Source organism: Papilio polytes, unplaced genomic scaffold (genome assembly GCF_000836215.1).
Source record: "Papilio polytes unplaced genomic scaffold, Ppol_1.0 DF821044.1, whole genome shotgun sequence".
NCBI lineage: Eukaryota > Metazoa > Arthropoda > Insecta > Lepidoptera > Papilionidae > Papilio > Papilio polytes.
In genome coordinates this window covers 406658-427301 of record NW_013528160.1, presented here as the reverse complement: position 1 = coordinate 427301, position 20644 = coordinate 406658, and the positions used below count along the sequence as shown (strand labels likewise).

At 41.4% G+C, this 20644-nt stretch overlaps 4 protein-coding genes and 1 long non-coding RNA gene across 6 annotated transcripts in view; 2 read left to right on the top strand and 3 right to left on the bottom strand.

The window, feature by feature from the left end:
- The window catches only part of LOC106109904, a 50879-nt gene that overhangs the window by 10853 nt on the left and 19382 nt on the right, over positions 1 to 20644 (top strand). Inside the window, exons 2-3 of the long non-coding RNA XR_001226043.1 lie at positions 929 to 991; positions 19742 to 19766. This is a non-coding gene — a long non-coding RNA (uncharacterized LOC106109904). The remainder of the gene's footprint in view (positions 1 to 928; positions 992 to 19741; positions 19767 to 20644) is intronic.
- Positions 2023 to 3444, top strand: LOC106109898. Of its 2 annotated transcripts, none has more exons than XM_013291546.1 (3): positions 2023 to 2231; positions 2457 to 2712; positions 2790 to 3444. In XM_013291546.1, exons 1-3 carry the CDS (start codon positions 2075 to 2077, stop codon positions 3313 to 3315), a joined length of 939 nt encoding a protein of 312 aa, XP_013147000.1. In that variant the 5' UTR covers positions 2023 to 2074; the 3' UTR covers positions 3316 to 3444. The 2 variants fall into 2 exon arrangements, with proteins under 2 accessions (XP_013147000.1, XP_013147001.1); XM_013291547.1 differs by having other exon boundaries at positions 2139 to 2338.
- Positions 3911 to 4962, bottom strand: LOC106109902. Its single transcript, XM_013291550.1, has one exon. It carries the CDS (start codon positions 4593 to 4595, stop codon positions 3969 to 3971), a length of 627 nt encoding a protein of 208 aa, XP_013147004.1. The 5' UTR covers positions 4596 to 4962; the 3' UTR covers positions 3911 to 3968.
- On the bottom strand, positions 4938 to 7036 carry LOC106109899. Its single transcript, XM_013291548.1, has 5 exons — positions 6912 to 7036; positions 6508 to 6730; positions 6198 to 6391; positions 5604 to 5816; positions 4938 to 5027 (listed from the first exon to the last, which is right to left on the bottom strand). Exons 1-5 carry the CDS (start codon positions 6955 to 6957, stop codon positions 4978 to 4980), a joined length of 726 nt encoding a protein of 241 aa, XP_013147002.1. The 5' UTR covers positions 6958 to 7036; the 3' UTR covers positions 4938 to 4977.
- On the bottom strand, positions 9541 to 10356 carry LOC106109903. Its single transcript, XM_013291551.1, has one exon. The coding sequence runs from the start codon at positions 10310 to 10312 to the stop codon at positions 9740 to 9742; it is 573 nt and encodes a 190-aa protein (XP_013147005.1). The 5' UTR covers positions 10313 to 10356; the 3' UTR covers positions 9541 to 9739.

Genomic DNA, 20644 nt, shown 5'->3' with positions numbered 1-20644 from the left:
ATTCATGTCGTTTCGTGTGCTCAATAAATGACGCCACGAGCGCCAGTCATCTTAACTCGTAGAATATACTTTTGTACATAGTTATTTGTCACTTGTGACGCTGAGGATTGTCCAATTGTATTATTATAATAATCAATGTTATCAGATAAGCTTCTGACAAGAATAATTGCTATGAAAAACTGTCAGGAGATATCTTGCGGATCGATCACAGAATCCTTCGGCTGACAAAAATTTACGTGCAATGGTTGCAAGGAAAATTCAATATCACGGAAAGTGGCAGACGGCAAATTGCGGCGGGCTTCAATGATCGTCGTGTAAATTTGAAGCCAGGGACAAACCCTTTAATTTTGCAGCAGAATTACTAACTTAGGCTGTCTCTTCGGTAAACAGTTATCAATTGCTGTAACCCTTCAGTCCCTATCCAGATGAGGTTTCTGACTATGGATTATACATCTTGGGCTCCAACCTTTGTTACTAGAAGAAGACGATCGTAATTTATTATTGTGTAATATAATAGAAAACCTGTACTGCCATTTTAATTAAATTGTACTAATGTTAAAAAGCCGTATTGGGCCGGATTTTTTTTTTATTATAAGTGTAAATATGTAAACAAAAAATGTAATCATAAGGGAAATAAAGCTATCTTTATCTTTATATTTTAATGGTAAAAAGATTTGTATTTTTGTATGAATCGAAATAACTCAAAAACTACTGGCCCGACTTAAAATAAATCTTTCTCCATTAAAAAGCTTCGTCATCGTCGAGTAACAAAGGCTATTACATTTTCACGTTGACGAAGTCGCGAGCAACGGCTAGTATAATGTATAATGGATAAAGGCATAAATTAAAATAACATTATTAAAATTAAAATAATTAGGGTTTGTTCAATCAAATAAACAAGGCATTCAAGTTATACGTTTTGTTACAGAACACCCCAGGCGCAGGTTGCGGGCGCAGCGCCAGCGGCGGCGGCGGCGGAGGCAGAAGCGGGGTAAGCTGCTTGGGTGAGCTTTTCCCACTTGGAACGCTTAAAAGCGGCAATCGGCGAAGAACACCGCCACGTGCGTTACTCACTCTTTTATCAGTGTGAGTGTAGGTCGTCCACTGCTGAACTGTACTGCTGTAGACCTCCCCCATTGATTGCCACAATGCCCGGTCCAGTGCCGCTCGCATCCAGTGCAGTCCCGCAACTTCACTTGATGAGATTTATATCTTTACGGTATTCTTCAACTTTTGCTTTTTCGAAATTCTTCAGTTTAAATAATGGTTGTCTTAATTACAAAGAAGCATTGTTTTTTGCGGCGCAACGGTAACTAGTATGTTAGATTTACTTTAGCTACTATTATTATATATTGATATAATTTAACCATAAAAATGTATGTTTCACACCGATATTGCGACTGCACGTATCTATGTACATACCTGACTAAGCTAAATGCGACTCCGTGGGTTGAGTGGAAGCAGCATAACTCAAACTCGCAAAGCGCCCTACAATTTTCCAACAATTTTGTGCGATAAAGGCTTTAAGGTGTCAAAGGTGTGCAGTGAACACGTTAAATCGTTTGAAGCAGTAGTATCGATTACCTGACAGCGGTTCTCAATCAACTTATACGGTGTGTGTGTGTTGAGAGGAGATGAGCCATTTCACTGGATGTGCACTCTCATGGCATTCGTCGAATTCAGTTTTGATATGTTACATACTTATATCATAAATCGTTATGCATTATCAATAACAACACGGGACTTCTAATAAAATAACATCATTACTTCTTTGAAATTACTCGGAAGATATTCCAATCTTTCTTTAAATGTGTTAACTGGATTTATGTAAAGTAAACAATAAGTAGTAATTACACTGGTATTTTCTGCCCCGCCCTCGCCACATCCGACGCCGCCAACCTTTGTCTACAGATCATGAGCTGGCTTGGGTGTTTTATTTAATACTAGCCGCTCAAACTGTTTTCATAAAAAAATGTTTAGATATCTGTGACAGTGACGTTATCTATATCTGTGGGTGTCAAGGTGAGACAACAATTACCAAACAATAAGTGTAACGGAGAACGCTCCTCGCTCCATGTTGAGAGCAAGAGGGTCTGCGCAGGCGGGGCCGCGGCGCAGCGGGCACCAGGCGAGGCCGCGACGCAGCGGGGTCCAGGAGCGTCCGCAGCCCGGGCTGCCGTCGCACGAGCGCGCCAAGTGTTTCCGGATCACTTGCTACGTTATAGTGCAGTGTGAGTTCTTCTATCAAGTCGAGAAAGTGCCTCCAATTCCTTTTTAACTGTCATTGCGCTGTAGTGGTTCATCTTTGTGGTTTAAAAAACTAAAATTTATTAAATGGGTAAGAAATAGGATTTTAAAGAGAATGAATTAGAAAATTGGAGCGTTACAATTTTGATTCCTCTATTCTCGTAGAGCTTCAAAAATGCTCTAATGTACGAGAGAGAGCTGGCGTGCAGGTGTGGCGGTATTCGTGGGCGCCGGCACCGTCTACCGGTGCGTGTGGGCGCCGGCGGCGGGGATGCGCGATTACGACAAGCTGGCGCGCATTATGTACTTGTACGACTCGGAGGCGTGCGGACGCCGCGTGGCCGCCGCACTCGCAATCGCCAACCTGCGGCTGAGCAACGCGACGGGGCCGCGCGGCGTTCGCCCTGTGCGCTGGCGGCCCGCCCTCGCCACCGTCTCCGCCAGCCTTTCCGCCGCCACCAGATGGTATCCAATCGGGTCTTAATTATTTGTACCATTTTATGCTATGTTGACATTTACCTCAATTCTGTCCCTCGTGTCAGGTACCTGAACTTCAGCGTGGCGATACATGCGCTATGGCTGCTGTCGGCCTTGCTCGTCAACATTCTAGTGAAAGCCCGCGCGAGGCTTCGGTTTCAAAAGATAGGGCTCTCGTTGTTCTTCTACGCGTCTATTTCTGTGGTGATATTCGATCTTTCCATGGCCATCGTGTACGCGTCGCATATCAAGAAGAGCCTAACAAAGGGCATGATACTGCGCTATAGCGGGTGGAGCGTCGAGATGAAGCTGGAGAACTATACGGCGTGGGGCGGTTGGGTGCCGCTGGCAGCAGCGCTGTGCTGGACCCGCGGCGGGTTGATCGAGTGCCTCAACGTGTATTGCTGCCGCGCCGTGCACCTCGCGCTGCGCGGCGTGAGGAAGCGCGAGGTAAAGCGTCGGCTCACATTGGCCTTGAATCCACCGCTACCGGAAGCGCGCTCGGAGAACCCCAGTGACGGCACCGTCCTCTACTTTAGGGCCGGAGAGTATATCCCCTTTAGAGAAAATAGGGTCGGTGGTCGTTTCTAATTTACATATACTGATGTCCGTACAATACTCTCATGTTTACATTAGTTGCATATTTATTAAGTTGTAATAATAAAAAAAAAAGTCTATGTTAATCTATACTTACTATACTATTATAATAAAGCGTAAACACACACTCTTTTGTTGCCTAACATGTCAGCTATTACAGCTTATTTTTGAATAATTCTTTTTTTGATAAAAAGTCCTACACTTACGTCACTCTTTACGCTATACATTTTCACGCCATTAAACTTAGGGGGTAAATATTTTGGTTAAAAACCCTAATGTGGGAAAGAGACCATAAGTTGTTGCCAACATCAAGGAAGCAAGGTTGCCATGTTTTGTTATCATGTCATGTCGTTTTGACCTTTACAATTGATAATTTGACACATGTAAAAAATAAAATATTTTTTTCATAATTTTATGCGGATGAAGTCGCACGGGAACAGCTAGTCTACTTATAAATGGGCATGCTATAAGACGGCTATTTTGTATCTATTTGGTTTTCGCCATCTTGCTGCTGACGAACGGGTTTGGTGGCGGTCGTGACGATTGAACTAATAAAACAGATAGAGTTACATTTCATTAAAATTATAAATATCACTTTAAGGCTTTAATGTAGTTTATTTGAACAAAAAAGAAGTAAGCTGAATCTATTATCCGAAAGACGTAAGCGGCGCGCGGCGGCCGAGCTGCAGGCGCGCAGGGCCCCCCGCGCCCCGCGCGGCTGCTGTCTTCGTCTGCGGAAGCAGCACGTAGTACGTCCCGACGCTCCTCAGCACCTCCACAGGTCCTTCTATTTTTTCTGCTCGAAGATTCTCCGGGGTCTCAGTGGTGGGCGCGTCTGTTGTCGGTACGCCAGAGGTGTCATCGGGCACGCCGTATAAGTCGTCCGGAGTTCCGTAGCCAGCGTTTGGCTCTCCGGGTAACCGGAAAGGCGTCCCTTCGGGCTTCCATCCCGAAGGAGGGTAAGGGGCCCTCGCCGCCGCCTGCTCTTGGGGGAGTGCGAAGGACGCGCCTGCCGGCTTCCACCCGGATGGCGGGTACGGCCCCCCGACGGAGTCGGTAGTGGGCTCAGCTGACGGTTCAGTCGTCGGCACTAGTTCGAAGCGCTGCGACCTGAACCTAGTTGGCGGCAGGCGCGGAGGCTGCAGCTGCCCCGGCGCCCTCGCCCGCGTACTTTCTGCTGCCCCGGTTCGGAGGCTCCCGGCGATAACACAGAGCAGGACTAATGGCTTCATTTTCGATTGATTATCGAATGAATATGATCTAGTAGTGTCCATCTATTTATAGTGTGCCATGTCTATAATAATTATACGGTTGGAAATATTTATAGTTTGTTGCACATAAATGGTGCGTCCGAGGAAGGTTGGGCGATCGCGAGGACGCCGTGCTAGACACGCTGCAGCCCGGGGTCATCCTCACTCGTTGTTGCACAATTCAGTAGCGTGTAGTGACTAACTTAAATGCCCTGAAACCTACAGCGGGCAAATATTCTTACTATCGTTACTTAGCAACACTGCCAGCGATTATTTTCTCTTCCGGTAATAGCTGCCATAAATATACGTTTGTTTCTAATCAAGAGCTTTTAATTAACCAATAATTTTATTAACTATCTCTTACTATTTGTACAAGACGTTTTTTAATTATGAAACTTGTCAGATCTCAATCGCTGTATCTACTTCTTTGTTGCAATTTTTCATTTTGCATTTTACCTGAAAACATTATGATATTTACAAACTAATAAATAAAATATTAGCTCGCTGTTTTAGTATCTACATCAAAATCTAAAAAATCAGTACCCAGAATCTGTTATAGAAAAAAATACTATTATTATATACCTCGTAACAATACTAAGACTAGGAGCGTATCTTCTTGTGTTGGTGACGTCTCAAAGTAAAGAAAACGGTGCGATTTTAGTACCACGATTACTATCTTGCAAGGCGTCCCATAATTTTTATCAGGAGACAGCGTGTGCTAACAAATTTTACGGAAATATGTATTTCAAATGGGTTCGGTATTTCATGAGATTGGCGTAGTGATATGCCTTATAATATAATATAAGGTGGCAAACGTAGCGGTCACCAGAATTCATAGTAATAGTGAAGTTACCACTGCCCATAGACATATTCAAATGGAGGGTGGGAAGGCAAAGCGCACTAAAATTAGATCTCCGCCTCACACATTCATCAGACAAAACGCGGAATTGCCTCCATTATACGCCTGTCGTCGTGGTATTTCATTGGTCCTGGGGTCTACGATGGTTAGACTTACAATTTTGTTGGACTTACGGTAGGCGACGAGGCTTTCTAGGTAGTTGTCTTTGAGGAGCCAGAAGTTGATAAACCAGTGTACGACGCCACGACAGCTGGCGTAGGCCAGCAGCGCACCTGCCCAGCTCGTGTCCGCCTGAGGGTGCGTTCCCGTCTGCCCCCCGCTGCGCCCGCGCCCGCTCAGCCACCGTAAACCGCCGCCGCCGGACTCGATGTACTCGAAAATATCTTCTAAACAACATACCCGTAATGCAAAAGGTGCTGATACACGGACGAATTTAAACAATAACTGTTTTCTCAAGAGTCATATGAGGATACACATATGCGCTCATCCAACAGGGCACACGGATAGAGGCGTGCACGTCGCTCGGCTCTCGACTTCAGTTTATGTTACATGCAACTGGTGATCTCATAACTCGCAGCAAAGTCATACCGTTATTTCTTACCGTGCAGCCTCTGTTATTTCTCTTAACTCTATGTCAATTTATATCATGATATTTTTACAAAAAATGAAGCACAATTTACGTTTAGTGATGGAAGAGATGAACAAAAAATAATTAGTCATAAATTTAAATTAGTTCGAAGTGTATGGTATGGTTGTGAGTGCGTTACGTTCTGTGCTCGTGTGGCGGATGTCGATGATGAAGAGTGCGGCATGCACCAGGTCAGTCAGCAGTAGCGCGGCGCCGGCGCAGCAGGCGGGCAGCAGCGCGCCGTACAGCGCGCACGGCCGCCGGCGCTGCGCCACGTGCGCCGCCGCCAGCGCCAGCCACGCTACGTGCAGCCCGAGCCACAACTGCATCTTGCTGCAAACATTCTCACCCAGAAATTGAAATCCTCAAACGTCAATAAAGGATCTTACTTGTGACAAAAATGTTCCTTAAAAGTTGTTTATTAAAATTTGCCGGCATACAGGCCGCACCTGCGGAAGGCGGCGGCGGGCGGGCTGTGCGCGGGCCAGGCGAGCGCGGAGAGCGACGCGCCGGCGGGCGAGCGCACCGTGTAGTTGTAGAGTGCGGGCGCGTTACAGGCGCGCGGCTCGTATAGGTACAGCAGCTTGAGCAGCGTCAGCTCGGCGAGCTCGCCCGCGCGCGGCGCCAGCCGGCAGCCCAGCGCCAGCCAGCTCACCAGCGCGCACGCCACCGCTACGCGTGCGCACAATAAAATATCCACCTATTTCTTTTAAAACCCCATTGTCTAGGAGGGACTACCTTTTAAATAAAAGATTTAAATTAACTATTTTATTTATCGCAGTTGTCGAAAATAATAATTTACTTAAATGTTAACTTTGATACTTGTGTCTAACAAAGCTATACGAGTACTTACTCTGGTACAATATTATTACTAAAGTCCAAACACCGAGGGAATCCATCTCTAAGCAACAAATCGCCTTCTATTTTAATTTTATTAAATTACGAATTAATTGTGTAATCCTCCAGTCGTCCTGCCGCGACCATTGCCTATTGAAAGAAATCAAGAGGGTCGCGTGACAAGATCAAAAACGTTTTAATTACAAGGGAACGAGTGAAAAGCATTTTTTCATTTTTTTATTTTTATTACAATTTATCACAATTAGCGTTTTCATTTGATCAAAAACATTTGCAATTGTTCTTAACATTATGTAAGCATTTCATCCGTTATTTTAATCCACTGGTATTATTATTTATGTCTAAAAATTTTACTTAATTATTTAGCGCCCTGCAAACTGCAAATTTTAGGGAACTTTAAAATAGGATTGTATATATGATCTACATTAGCGGTGCGGGGTTCGTGGTGCGTGGTGCAGGGTGCGGTGTGCGGGGTGCGGGGAAAGCGGGAGGTCACCGTATCAAATGTGTCGTCTTAATTAGTTTTCCCTCGTCCCCGCGCCCGCGCCCGCGCTCGCGCCATCTTCCTTTTACGGCTTCCCTCCAGACGGTGAGACGTGTTTACGGCCACTTGCCTCTGCCCGGATTATAAGTTTGTATGTAACTAAGGAAGCCATACGCTTCCTTACAACCCTTTTTACTGAAGTCCAGGAATAATTCATGTTTAGGATGATACGTACACACTTTGTTATTTCTTTACCTGAGTAGAGACGAAGCTACAGTTATTGTGAAATAGTAATCAGTAATCAGATTCAGAAGCCTCCGCCCGATGTAACAAACTCTGGCGGCAATGGAGGCGGCGCGTGCGCCTATACACAACCACGTCTCTGGTATAATTTATTTTGCTTCGCCATTTGAAATCTGGCATAACAAACATTTTTATTTATCAAACTCTGCCTTCTGTTTGTTTTCTCTCTTTTTGACCGACTTCCCAAAAGAAGGAGGTACTCAATTCGCCTGTATGTTTTTTTTTATTTTTTTTATGCGTGTTACGGCATAACTCCGCCGCTTGTGGACCGATTTTGATAATTCATTTTTTATCCGAAAGGTAATGCTTGCAGGTTGGTCCCATTTTTTTGTTTGATTTTTGGAGTCAAAAACTACGACGTAGTTAAATAGTTTAGCTCAAAATCGCGCGACGAAATTTCGGGTCATTTTTGCTTTCTTTGCTTACGTAGCCTAAACTATAAGACCTACATAAAAATGATATATGAAAGAATTGTAGTTCTTTCAATTACCTACATTAAAGTCCGCGATAGCATTAACATTATTTCCTTCGCTTTAACATCTTAGCATGAATTGGCCGGCACGCCCGGTGTAATACCACGACCACACAGAAGACAGGCGTGAAATGGAAGCAATTCCGTGTTTCGTCTGATGAGTGTGGTGCCGGAGGCCTAATTTAAGTCCCTTTCTCTTTACCACCCTTTTCAAGAGGATGGGAAGAGGAAGTGGATTTGATGGAGGCGGAGATACATAGGAAGGGGGGATATCCTCTTTATGTGCGTCTTCTCCTCTGTCGGATAAGGGTAGGCAACGCATCTGCAATTGCGGATGTCTATGGGCAGCGGTCGCTTCGCCATTTTGGCGGAATCAGGTGGTCGCTTGCTCGTTTGCCACCTTATGTTATAAAATGAAAAAAAAAAATAGCATATATCTATCTCTTAAGGTTGTCGCACAATAACCGTTTGTTTCGCGAAAACCGTCAAATAAATGCAATCGACTTCATTTAAGACGCTTTTATTCTTATTTGGTATGAATCCTTATCCAAATAAATATGTTTTCACGATGGATTATTAAATGTAGATCATAACTGCTTTTTACAGTATGTAATTCTGACCAATATTCTAGAAGTTATCAAAATATTAAAACTCACGGGCAACAGCGGTGCGCGGCTGGACAGAATTATGAGTGAATGGTCGCAACGATGTATTAGTTCTTTACTTAATTTCTTAGATAACTCATACTTTGTTTGAAAGCTAGCGATCATCATACTGCGATGTTTAGATTCACTAAAAATCGAGAAATAAATAAACTTTTTAATAAAAAAACAAAACCGACTTCCAAAAAAAATACACGAAAAACAAAACAAAATGCACTAAAAACAAAACAAAATATTCTCAAAAAAACAGTACACTAAAAAGTAACGAAATAATTCCTTGAAAATAGTAAAACTACCTTATTGTAACTGTTATGGCTATATTGTACAATTATTATTACTTTGGAGTCGGTGTCAGTCAATGTAGATTTATACTTAATTGTTACTATACTTTCAATTGTCAATTGTTATGGTAAAAATGTGGAAACCCTTACGTAGAAATATCACTGCATACCTTGGCTGACACCGACATCAAAGTTATAATAATTGTACAATATAGACATAACAGTTACAATAAGGTAGGTTTACTATTTTCAAGGAATTATTTCGTTACTTTTTAGTGTACTGTTTTTTTGAGAACATTTTGTTTTTGGTGTATTTTGTTCATGGTAGGTTTAACATGATTCAATGTAATGTAGTACAAACTGTATTACATTACAAAGATAAAGTTGAGACGAACTCGTCTAAGCCAAAATAATATGAATACTTGTCAAAGATATTTTAATTTATTCAATAAATAAGGTTTACATTATTATTTTTTTTCGTCTTTTCCGTGGTTTCGATTTGAATACTATTTCACTTTTTTCTAAATTGTGTTTTGCATTTGAAATTGAAACACCTTAGTAACTTAGTGATCGTTTGTGTGTTTGTGTTAAGTTTGAGAAGCACGCGCAGGGCTAGAGGAGAGTTCAGAGCAGCTGTATGTATGCGGCGGCGGCGGGCTGGTACTGAGCCGCGGCGGAGTACACGTAGAGCGGCGCGCGCTCCTCGGCGCGGTACTGCAGGCGCGCCGTGTATGCCATGTTGCGGTCGTCGCGCTCCGTGCGGTACTGCACGCGCTGCAGACGCCCGTCGCCCAACAGCACGTAGTACGCACCCGATGCGCTCACCACGTCTGCATCTTCCTCGAGCTTCTCTTTCTTGTCGTTTTGTCCGCTCCCTTCGATGGTCTCGACGTCATCCTTCGCTTCGTCGCCGGCGTCGGTGACTGGCGGGCCGTACTCTGTCTGCGGCTCAGCGGACGTGGCGTACGTGCCGAGCGGAGCGCCGTAGCTGGTGGCGGGCACGCCGTACGAGGTGGCGGGCGGAGCGAGATTCTCGCGACTCGGCAGCTCGAACGCCGTCGCCGGCCGGAAGCCAGCCGCTGGGTAAGGGGGGTCGTCGGCCTGCTGTCTGGCTGACCTTAGCCGCGCCTGCCGGGAGAGCAGGGGCTCGGCGGCTCCCATCGCCGCCAGAAGAAGGATGTAAGCGAAAGTCTTCATTGTTAGCGATACTTCGACGGTTCAGGAATGAATGATACTTTGTCCTAAAATGGCCGCGCTTATATACTCATTCCGACTGCTGGCTAGTTTCTTGTCTAAGTTTCCGATTAGCCGGATGTGTCATCGTCTCCTTCAAAATCGATATTCTGTTCGAGTGGACCGCGACATTGGCCTCCTAAGAAGAGCGCTAGGTTGCATAGCAGCGCGGCGGTCGATTAGGAGCTGTCATTGTTCATAGCGCGGACGTGAGGCGCCTGCCGAGTGGCGAGTGCCGGACGGTGCCGGGGATTCGCGCTAACAGACTTACTAAAATGCCTAACGAGTAGTTTCAATCATATACTACTTTGTGGGAAAAACGTTATGTTTTGTTGGCGCTAAATAGACCATTGCGGTAGTGGCCGTGCAAATTTGGAGCCTTGTTAAACATTAATTAAAACATAGGGTACGAGCTGCAAGTGGAATGCTTAAAACATTGCGCATTTCTCCTTGATAGTTGTATATGGTGCGCGAGGACGTGCCACTAAATTTGTTGTCCGAGATAGCGGCCGCTGAATAATAAGTGCTTAATTGATGTAAGTTATTTAAAACAAAGTAGGTATGCTTACAGCGTGCTTATGAAACCCATAGGTCGCATCGCCTGTTAATTTTGAATATTGTAATACATCACGTAGGTATTGCGGATAATTAAACATGTAAATCATTTACCCCTTTACAGTGTTTTTTTACAGTTTTTTTAAAGTGACTGTTTTTAATATTTTTCAACGTATTTAACCCAAAACATGCATGTCCATGCGATGCGACACGTGACGGCCACACGTCGTCTGCAATGTTTATATCTCACCTAAAATGGCGTCTGCTTGACATTTAATTACGCGGGCAAAATAGCGTTCATCGCCGCGCGTCGTCGCCGCTCGCCGGCCGCGCCGCGGACATTGCGTCGTCACATTATGATGGAGGGAAAAATAGATGTGGAAGGATAATTTATGACCGTGTTTTCTTATTGTGTCAACCTGTCAACGCCGCTGCCAAAAGTTCTTATGTGTTCAATTTTGAAATAGAAATTAGAAGAGAACAATTTTATATATTTTTTCCTCCAAAATGTTAAATATGTACGTAGTAGGTGTTTAGTTTTTTTTGTGCAAAATATGATAACGAGTATTAGTTACCTCTATATAGTAGATTAGAAGTAAATTGGATTTTAATAAATAGCGTAGCGATTGTCCGTGCTTGCTAGAGTTCGCCTACCTCAGTGAGCTACAGCAATGTCACTATGATTGAAAATAACGCGGTGGAACTATGTGATAGATTGATATTAGAAAATGAACGTAGTTAATCATTTTTTGTAATTTTTCGTCATTAGCAGGAAAATTACACCAATAAAATACGTACGTGACTTTTACAAGGATTTGTCAATAACAAGGTTTTAACGGAACCTTGTTGATTTAGGACACTGCTTCCTCCAGCTCAGACAAGGTCTGCAAATAAAAGGAAAATGGTGGATTTCTAATGTTTTTATTACATAAGGTTGGTACATACAATAAAAAATGTAATAATGTAGACTATGTTACTAAGTGACAATATTGCTTTCTTTTAAAAGATAATTTTGAAATCGATTCAGTAGTTTAGGGATCTGTTGAATGCCAACAAATAATCAAATTGTTTTTCATTATAATATAAGTATAAATAAGCTGGTAAATTAACAAACGGCCATCTGAATTCGGGGAAATAGCGAGGCTACTTCTGCCCATAGACATCCGCGTCTACACATGCATTGGCTACCATTAATCGACAGCGGAGAACGCACAGAAAGATGTTATTTCTCCTACCCATGCATTTCCTCCACCAATTTCACATTTTTCTTTTCCATCCCCACTTTACAAGAAAAGATGTTATTTCTCCTACCCATGCATTTCCTCCACCAATTTCACATTTTTCTTTTCCATCCCCACTTTACAAGAAAAGATGGGATGGTAAAGTGGACTAAATTCAGGCCTTTGGCACACACACGACAATAGACTAAATTTGTGACTGCATCCACATGACCTGGCGCCTGTGTGGTCGTGTTATTGCAGCAGTCAAGCTGGATGATACTTGTAATACATATCGTTGATGACTTTTAGTATGTTTAAATTACTTAATGGCAATTTAAAAAGCAAGCAATTGAGATTTTAACTTTATTGAAAACTGTGTATATAAATAATCGTTACAATTATTACTATTTCATTTACATACGGTAACGTAAAGATTAGTATCGTAGTAGTGCCGACAGCGACAATCTCGAACATACTAATTTACATATATGTTTTATGTAAAGTGAGAACGGTGTTAGAAGTGTATACACTCTATACTATGCAATAATTTCCCGTTTGTAATAAAGAGAGTTTAATCAAGTGAGCAGTCCCCCCCGCACGCCCGCGCCCTCGCTCACCGCACGTAGGTTGTATTTCACGTGGGATTTACGATCTCATTTCCGAGGATCAAACGCAGGACTTTCGAACGATTGTTTTAGTTAATATATTCGCCGTTTACCAGTGTTATTTGTGTCTGGTCTGCGGACTGCGGAGTCGACATTCTCTTGCGGTCGCAGATGGAATAAAGTCAAGTATAAACAATAAGACTAGACTGTTGTCGATTTTAGCTTTTTTAAATAGTCACCGAACTTGAAAGTCATTTGTATTATTGAAATTGCCTTCCATGAGAGTAAACAATTGTAGAAGATGATGTAGAAGGTGATGATCACACAAAGCTAGTGACATCTGCTCGCCGCCCGACGCCATCTCCTCTGACCATCTTTGAGCAAACCAGTTAACATTGAACATGTAGTAATACATTTTAGTGTTTTTAAATTATCATATCTACTAGGTAGTTGATATTATTGTAACAAAAGAGCGATGCGTGTTACCCGATAATTCGCATGAGTGGAATACAATCGAATGAGCCGAAATTCACTAGCGAAGCCGCCCCGGTCGCCGCCTCGCGCTGTTTGCGTGGTTTGCGTCGCTCGCAGGGCATTTGCAAACATATTGGAGAGATAATATCGGTTTGATTTGACTTTTAAATGTCTACCCCGATCTCCGTTGCCCCAATACCACGCAATCATTATATATTTGTATTCTATTCATATAACTTTTTTCCTACTTGCTTTAAAAAAATCCGTTATTTCAAATTACTTTCATCGGATAAATTTCTGTATTTTCGGTAAATAAAAATATAATGTTAAGTGTAATAAGAGGAAACGAAAGGCCAGTGCTAGTACATCTCGCAACTGTCTCAGTGGGAATATTATTTTGTATGTGGACTGTCGACGGTAAATTGAATCTTGTGCTCCCCCCCTCCCTCCCGCTTCTCCCTTGTCCCCGATCCTTATTCACATTCAATACTTTTACGATCAAAACGACATGCAACCAGTTCTATACGACCATGATAACCGACGAGTCCGACATCGTGTACTAGAGCCCGACGTAAATTGTTTAAAAATGTAAAGTTTATAACGTACGTAGTTGTTCACAAATTATATCATTTTATGTTTCTTATTTAATGCGCGACTACGGCTGCTGCCTGTTTGTTTGCAGCTTCGACTTCCGCAAATCCATTCTCGCCGCCGCCCGCCGCCCGCCGCCGCCCGCCGCTGACAGCGCCACTGTGCAGCTGACAATTTAAAAACTCCAATCAAGCGCTTAGCCGCTTGCTCAGAGTTGCAATTTCATTAGATTAAATAAACAAATGCTTATTTTATTTTTGCCCAATCATCTAGTAATTTTATCTTGTTAGCGTCAGCAGTTATAGGAACTTAGTATTTTTTAAGTAACCATACAACTTAAATTTGCACTATATGTTATTTAACAAATTATTAAATAGTTATGGAGTGAATATAACATTATTGAACGAACCTCATGAATACGTCCAGGCGGAGCGTGGGCTACTGAATTTTCCGGCGCGTAATCAACGTAGCAATCAATTAACGTCAACGCCATCTAGCGGCGGGAATAGTAATCCAATACAAGAGATCTAATTACCCGTGGAGGTGAGTTCGTTCATTGAACGTCGCTAACGAAGGGTTCATTCAAAAGGCTGTTGATTTTGTGAATAATTAAGCTCATTATATCAAATTGGGGAATATTCATAATATACATTTTCAAATAAGATCAAATCAAATACCTCAATAGAAATTAGTACAGGTATCAAATGGGAGGCAAAAATCATTTGTAAGACCAAATATACCCAATACACATTTGATATATCAACTTTTTTACTTGTTAATTATGTAACTAATTAGTTGTAAAAAATCTAAAGGGTTATTTGAAAGAGAAAGAAAGAAATCAGTTTATTCAAAAAAATTAAAAGGAATTCATTCGGCATGAGCACATGCACCGAGCACGGTGTACACCGAAGCGCCGGTTTTTAATGATTCCTTAAAACAGAACACACAGTTTTACAAAATAGTAGAAGAATAAAAATTCACAATATAATCGATTATACAATTCTAACATCAATTGAATTATAATAAATGTCGCTTTTTTCATTTAACCTCACTTCTCTGCTCGCGCGCTTTCACACTTTCAGCAAAGTTAACTGGCTGTTAGAAAGAATTATAAGTGTAAGCAACAGATAATAAAATAAAAAAAAGTGTTTTATATAACATTTTAGAATAACTTTTAATACACTTTAGAATAGATGATGCCTCTTTTTTACTGACTGTACGTGACGTCATCCTTGTTGCCATTTCCTTGCCAAAGCAACTCCAGAAACGATTCGCCGCGTCGCAAACTGCAACAAATAAGTTTTTTAACTTGAAATTTTATTTTTAAAATGCTTATAATTAAAATTTACTTAGTAATATCTTGCTGTTAGTATTGCTATTTTTTTCTCCAAACGTGTATAAGAAACTAATTTGATGCATTACTAAGTTATTGATCAAAACATTGTGTGTTCTTTGACGACGGAACTGCATTAAAAATACTTCTAAAATCACAATTACCTGCAAATGATATTATCGCTGTTTTTAATGTAGACAAATGTAGTTTCGATATTTATTTGTACTGAGGTGATTTTGGAAAATCTACGATTAAATGAATCTGTTCTGTTTTTGAACATTTTACAATTGTACAGTGAGTTTGCAGGCTTTACCGCGGTCTCATTTCGCCGCGGACGGTAAATTTGTAAAATAAACAACAAGGTTTTTTGGACGTTGGACAAGAACGGTCTCTCATTACACTTAATGATAGCAAAGAGAATAAATGAGACAAAAAACAAAGCAAAGTGCAAACAGAATGGAGTAAACAAAAAAAGCCTCGGAGACAATATAAAAGGCGTTGACGAAAATTTTATTCGTCCCTTTTAATTGCTAACAACCGCAAACGCTTGGAAAAGGTTTATAACGAAGTGAATGGTAAATAAATTACGTGAGAAGCAACTTGATTAAATATAAAGTTTTAATAATATTCCAAGCAGTCTATATTAAAACTGAATACATTACGATAAGATTACTATTCAAGTATTTAATTACTATAAGAGGTTAGATTCAGGATCGTGGGTGATTGGGGTGGTGGCCCTGTTCAACTTCCTAAACGATTCCGTTCCCGGGCAACAAGGTATGGTCGTCGTCCTGAGCTGTCAAAGTTTGCGGAGGTACGAGGGAAGATCCACCTTCCCTGGGTCGTGCAGAGAGTACCGGTTCATTTCTTTGGTGATCCCGGTATATACAGCCGCATTTGAGGATAGCCATCGAGGGGGTTTTAGTGAAGGCAGGATATCTTTTGAAAATTTCCTCCCGATATAACAAGGTATGAGGTTGGATTATACTTGTATATTATTTTTATTAACACAGTATTATGTATGCACATTCTGTGGTTCTAAGTTATCGTTTTCACAGTCCGTTGCATGATTTTCTCACGCCTGTGAGCGTTGGAAAGACAATTTAGCGAATGGCTCGCTTTCGCGCCATTTACCTTCGTCAATTAGTGTTAGCGCCATCTAGCGGCGATGACGTGCTGAATTCAAACCGATGCCTAATTACCCGAAAACGAGACTTCATATCCAATGCTACCAAAGGGTTTACTTGATAAATTGTTATAAATTGTAATAAATTCAGAGAGAAATGTGGCGATTGTCATTAGTTATGTACACGTATGAATATGTATTATGCGGTTAATGCAATTCAATAACATGTGAATTACAAGTAATAAAAATTGAAGTTGTATTTCTAGTATCTATAAAAACTATTTATTGTGGAGTAAATAATTTAGTTAGACTTGCCGCGCTGACTGTACACACCGGAAGTCGTAGCGTATTGAGCATCCGAGCAGTCGAGCTGACTTTTTCACTCTAAAGCAAAAACTTTGTCCTATTTCTTAGCAAATAAATGTAAAATAGCAACGCCGAGTTGTTCGCAAGGAACACATTTGCAAATTACTTTTTAAAATGTCTATGAAATTCGTTAACATTTTAAAGAATTGGAACTAGTAGTTACATTTATTCAAATTTTAAATTATTAAACGATACGAAACGGTATTTAATCTTAATTCTTTTTAAAAAGCTCACAAGAATAATAGATGAGGCACTCGTAGCTAATAGGTTCGCAGACAACAGAGGGCGCGGAGGGCGCGGAGGGCGCGGAGGGCGCGGAGGGAAGGGGAGAAGGTCCACGTTAATCTAATTACCGTGGAGAAATTCGATACGAGACAAATGGCCGCTTTTAATTTGTCTCACATACGTCACTTACGAGTTGAACACATACTGTACGGCGTTGACTCCATGTTATTCGTAAGTAACCCCTCTATCACCACAGAGAGTCAGTGTATAATAATTATCGTCAATTAAATAATAGTTTTTACACTAAATTAAATATTATTTGCCCAGGGCGCTAGGAGGGCACTGGGAAGGCGCTTGGGGGGCCCTGGGAGGGCGTAGGGCGCTGAGCTCATGGCTTGTTTCCAAGGGTCGCTCTCTATCCTATCCAGCGAGCGATCTTCTTTTTGTGTGCGTATCAAAAGGCTATTTAGGTATCGTTTACGTGCTCGATTCCAGCAGCCGCCAGTCGCCAGTCGCCAGTGCACCCATTTTACAATTTGACCTCGATTTGACTTTTACACATCTTATTGATATTAGAATAGTACGAAGTGAGTGATTGCTGAATTCAGAGGACGGATCAAAATAAGTACATAGTTGTAAAAGTGCGAAAAATGTGTTTTTTAATGAAATGTGGCCTGGGGGCTGTGTGTATGTGTGTGTGTGTTTGAGTGTGTGTAATGTTAGGATTGGGGGTGGGCAGGTGCACGAGCCTACCAGTCGACCTGTAGATGGCGCTGCCATCTGTAGCACCTGCGCTGCGTCGTCAGACTCGGAACGATTCAATAAAAGTTTTCACAAAACGTCTTTGAAACAATGACATTATATAAACTTTGCCTTCATCTGCGATCCTTGGTTTTGTGTTAAATTCAAACCAAGTTTGAACGCCGATGCCATCAAGTGGGATCGAAGTTTTCCTGTCTTCATACGTGCTTAATTCAAGAGGTACTTTTATACAATTACAATGAACTACATAATTGTTGTAAGAGAGAAAAGTTACGCTGAAGTGTTAAATATTGTATAGCAGTCGTGTTGTGTGATAACGTAAGGGATTGGTCTTCAATTTGTCAGCTGTGGAGACATCCGACAGGCCGCTAATGGAGTGTCGTGTTGCGGCCGGCGGCGGCGGGCGGCGGGCGGCGGGCGGCGGGCGGCGGGCGGCGGGCGGCGGGCGGCTGGCGACAGCGAGTTATCTAGAAAACTCTGACGTATGGCTTAGACGACACATTACAAACCAGACAAGCAATTACGTCTCGTCTCTGTTGTTCCTGGATTGGTTCTCAGTGATAAAGATAAAAAATTACTAAACAAGTATTTCATATTACTTTAATCATTCATACTTTGTAAAGATTGTTAAAGTGAAACTTTAGAGACGATTAGGAACAAGGTGCGCGAAATGAAGTCAAATGAATCCCGCTCACCCCCCTCCCCCTCCTCCGGGGAGGTTCCTTACGCGGCGGCAGGCAGGTGCTTGAGGAATCGCAGTAATTGCGCGACATTTCCGCCGCGTATCAAACAAATTCAATAACACATCGGCGGAGCTGCTTATTACGTTTTTATCACATCTCGTTATTAATAATGTAATCATCACATATATATGAATAATCTTCTCCATTTCAATGGAAATGTTTCTACATATGATATTAACGAACAAATACCGCAATTACTTAGCAACTTATTAATTTCGTATCGAGGTTCTGTTTGTTTCACAAAACACTGTTTTAGTATCAGTTTGAATGAAATACAAACAGCGCAGTGGTGCGTGTTCTGACCGAGCACAAACACAAACATATATTATTGCGAAACAATTCGCAAACGAATCAAATGTTTATTTTATTTTATTAACGTAACGAAACTATAACAAATATTTTTTCAGCCTTTACAAATAAATGCTTCTACGTTTATAAATTTAATTTGTATAAATAATTCGATTCTGTGAAAACTATTGTGAATCAAGGCTCGAAAGCGAATAATTCTGAAGGCAGTTTATTACTTTGTACGATAACGTAGTCGGAGATGCGCTGTGCACCAGTTCAACGATCTTGAACTGTTTCTAGTTTATGACTAACTATTAAAACTCTTAATAGTAGTAAAGTGAAGAGGAAGGTATTTTAACACTGATAGTAATAATTTTGAGCTCCAGCGACACGATGTTAACAAATGAGAGAGCCTCGCAAGACGACACACTTCTTGCAGGCTTTTAATAGATTATTGCGCGACCGGCAGCGGGCGGCGGGCGGCGGGCGGCGGGGTCTGCCCTACATGCAAACAAACACGCGGTGCTTGTTTTGTGCGGCGGGTCTTTGTGTCCGGTTTCTTCTGCCCTAATGTAATCACTTCAAATTACACGACACTGTGACTGAAACACCCTTTACCTTAACTCAGATGCATAACAGTATACAAAGCATAAGTAATATGAACTGTTTTCATGTTGATGCGAGACGAGAAAAGTTTATTACAAGAGAGGTTGTCTGTTCTCTCCTATTGTTGTCATTCAATAGAAGGCTTCACCTAGTTTCTACTTGTTGTCGAGAGATGGCGTGCGTCAAAGCTCTCGCAGCGCTGCATCGCGTCTGCATTAATCATATTAAGGCTTTTTCGTCTCTAATGCACAATGCAATGAGTGGATTAGACATTTTCTATTAAACTATTGTGCTTTTATTTAATGAAGTTAGTAACATTTCATTAATTAATGAAGACCACGAATAACTTACATAGCTACTAAAATGATAAGTAGTGCTTCCGAGTTTCACTGCGTTAACCCTCGTTAAATGTGATTTATGTGATTAAAACAACCTCAGTATAAATATAATCTACTTAATATAATCTTCAATTTGTAAAGTGTCCTTTTGTTTTTTTCAGGAACTGTTGAAGTCCGAGCAGCAAGGTGAGTTATATTTACTTACCAATCCTACTAGAAAATATGTTACAAGTAATCGAAATAATAATCAAATAGGCTGACTTTGGTGGGGCCTAATCTCTGCAATATAATTTAGAGCCCTCCACGAATACTAAATTAGTCCGTACGTCGGACATTATGCAACCCGTGTTAAATTACTTTATCATTAAACTCTGTGATTAATATTATTATAAATATAAATCGGGATAAGATACCGCTGTATGCTCATTCGCGTGACACAAGTTTGTGCAGTAAATTATACAAGCTGACCGCAACGCGAGCCTCCGCCTGTCGACACCACACAGCTGGCCTTAGATTTACTCAATACCTTGTCCTATGTATACCGTAAATAATACATTTAGTAATACAACATTCTAATAAAAACTTCATTAGTTAACTATTTTAACAAATAGATTTTTATTTTAAATTTGCTTAGACTCGAAACTCGTAAATGCTTAGGTTATACTTAACAAGCCTACTGAAACAACCTTGAGTGTAAAATATTTGAAACATACATGAAGTGGTTGTAGCGACCTCTAGTGGTCTAACAGAATGCAAAGTTCTATTTGAAAATGACATATAATATGCTTCTTATCCAATATTCAGAGGGGTGGGGGGTGCACGCGGCGGCGCGGCTTGGGCGCGAGCCAGGGTCTTGTTAACAAAGTCGTTACTCACAACAACATACACACATGTAATTATTTTGTAATGATTAGAAAATAAACATCGTTGAACTTAGACTACAGTACTTAGACGTAAGTATTAATTGGTAAGACCATAAAAAATGTACATCTTTCAAGTAGATATGTTCAATTAGGATGAAAAAAATATCTACATGAAATATGCGTATTCATATCTATTTAAAT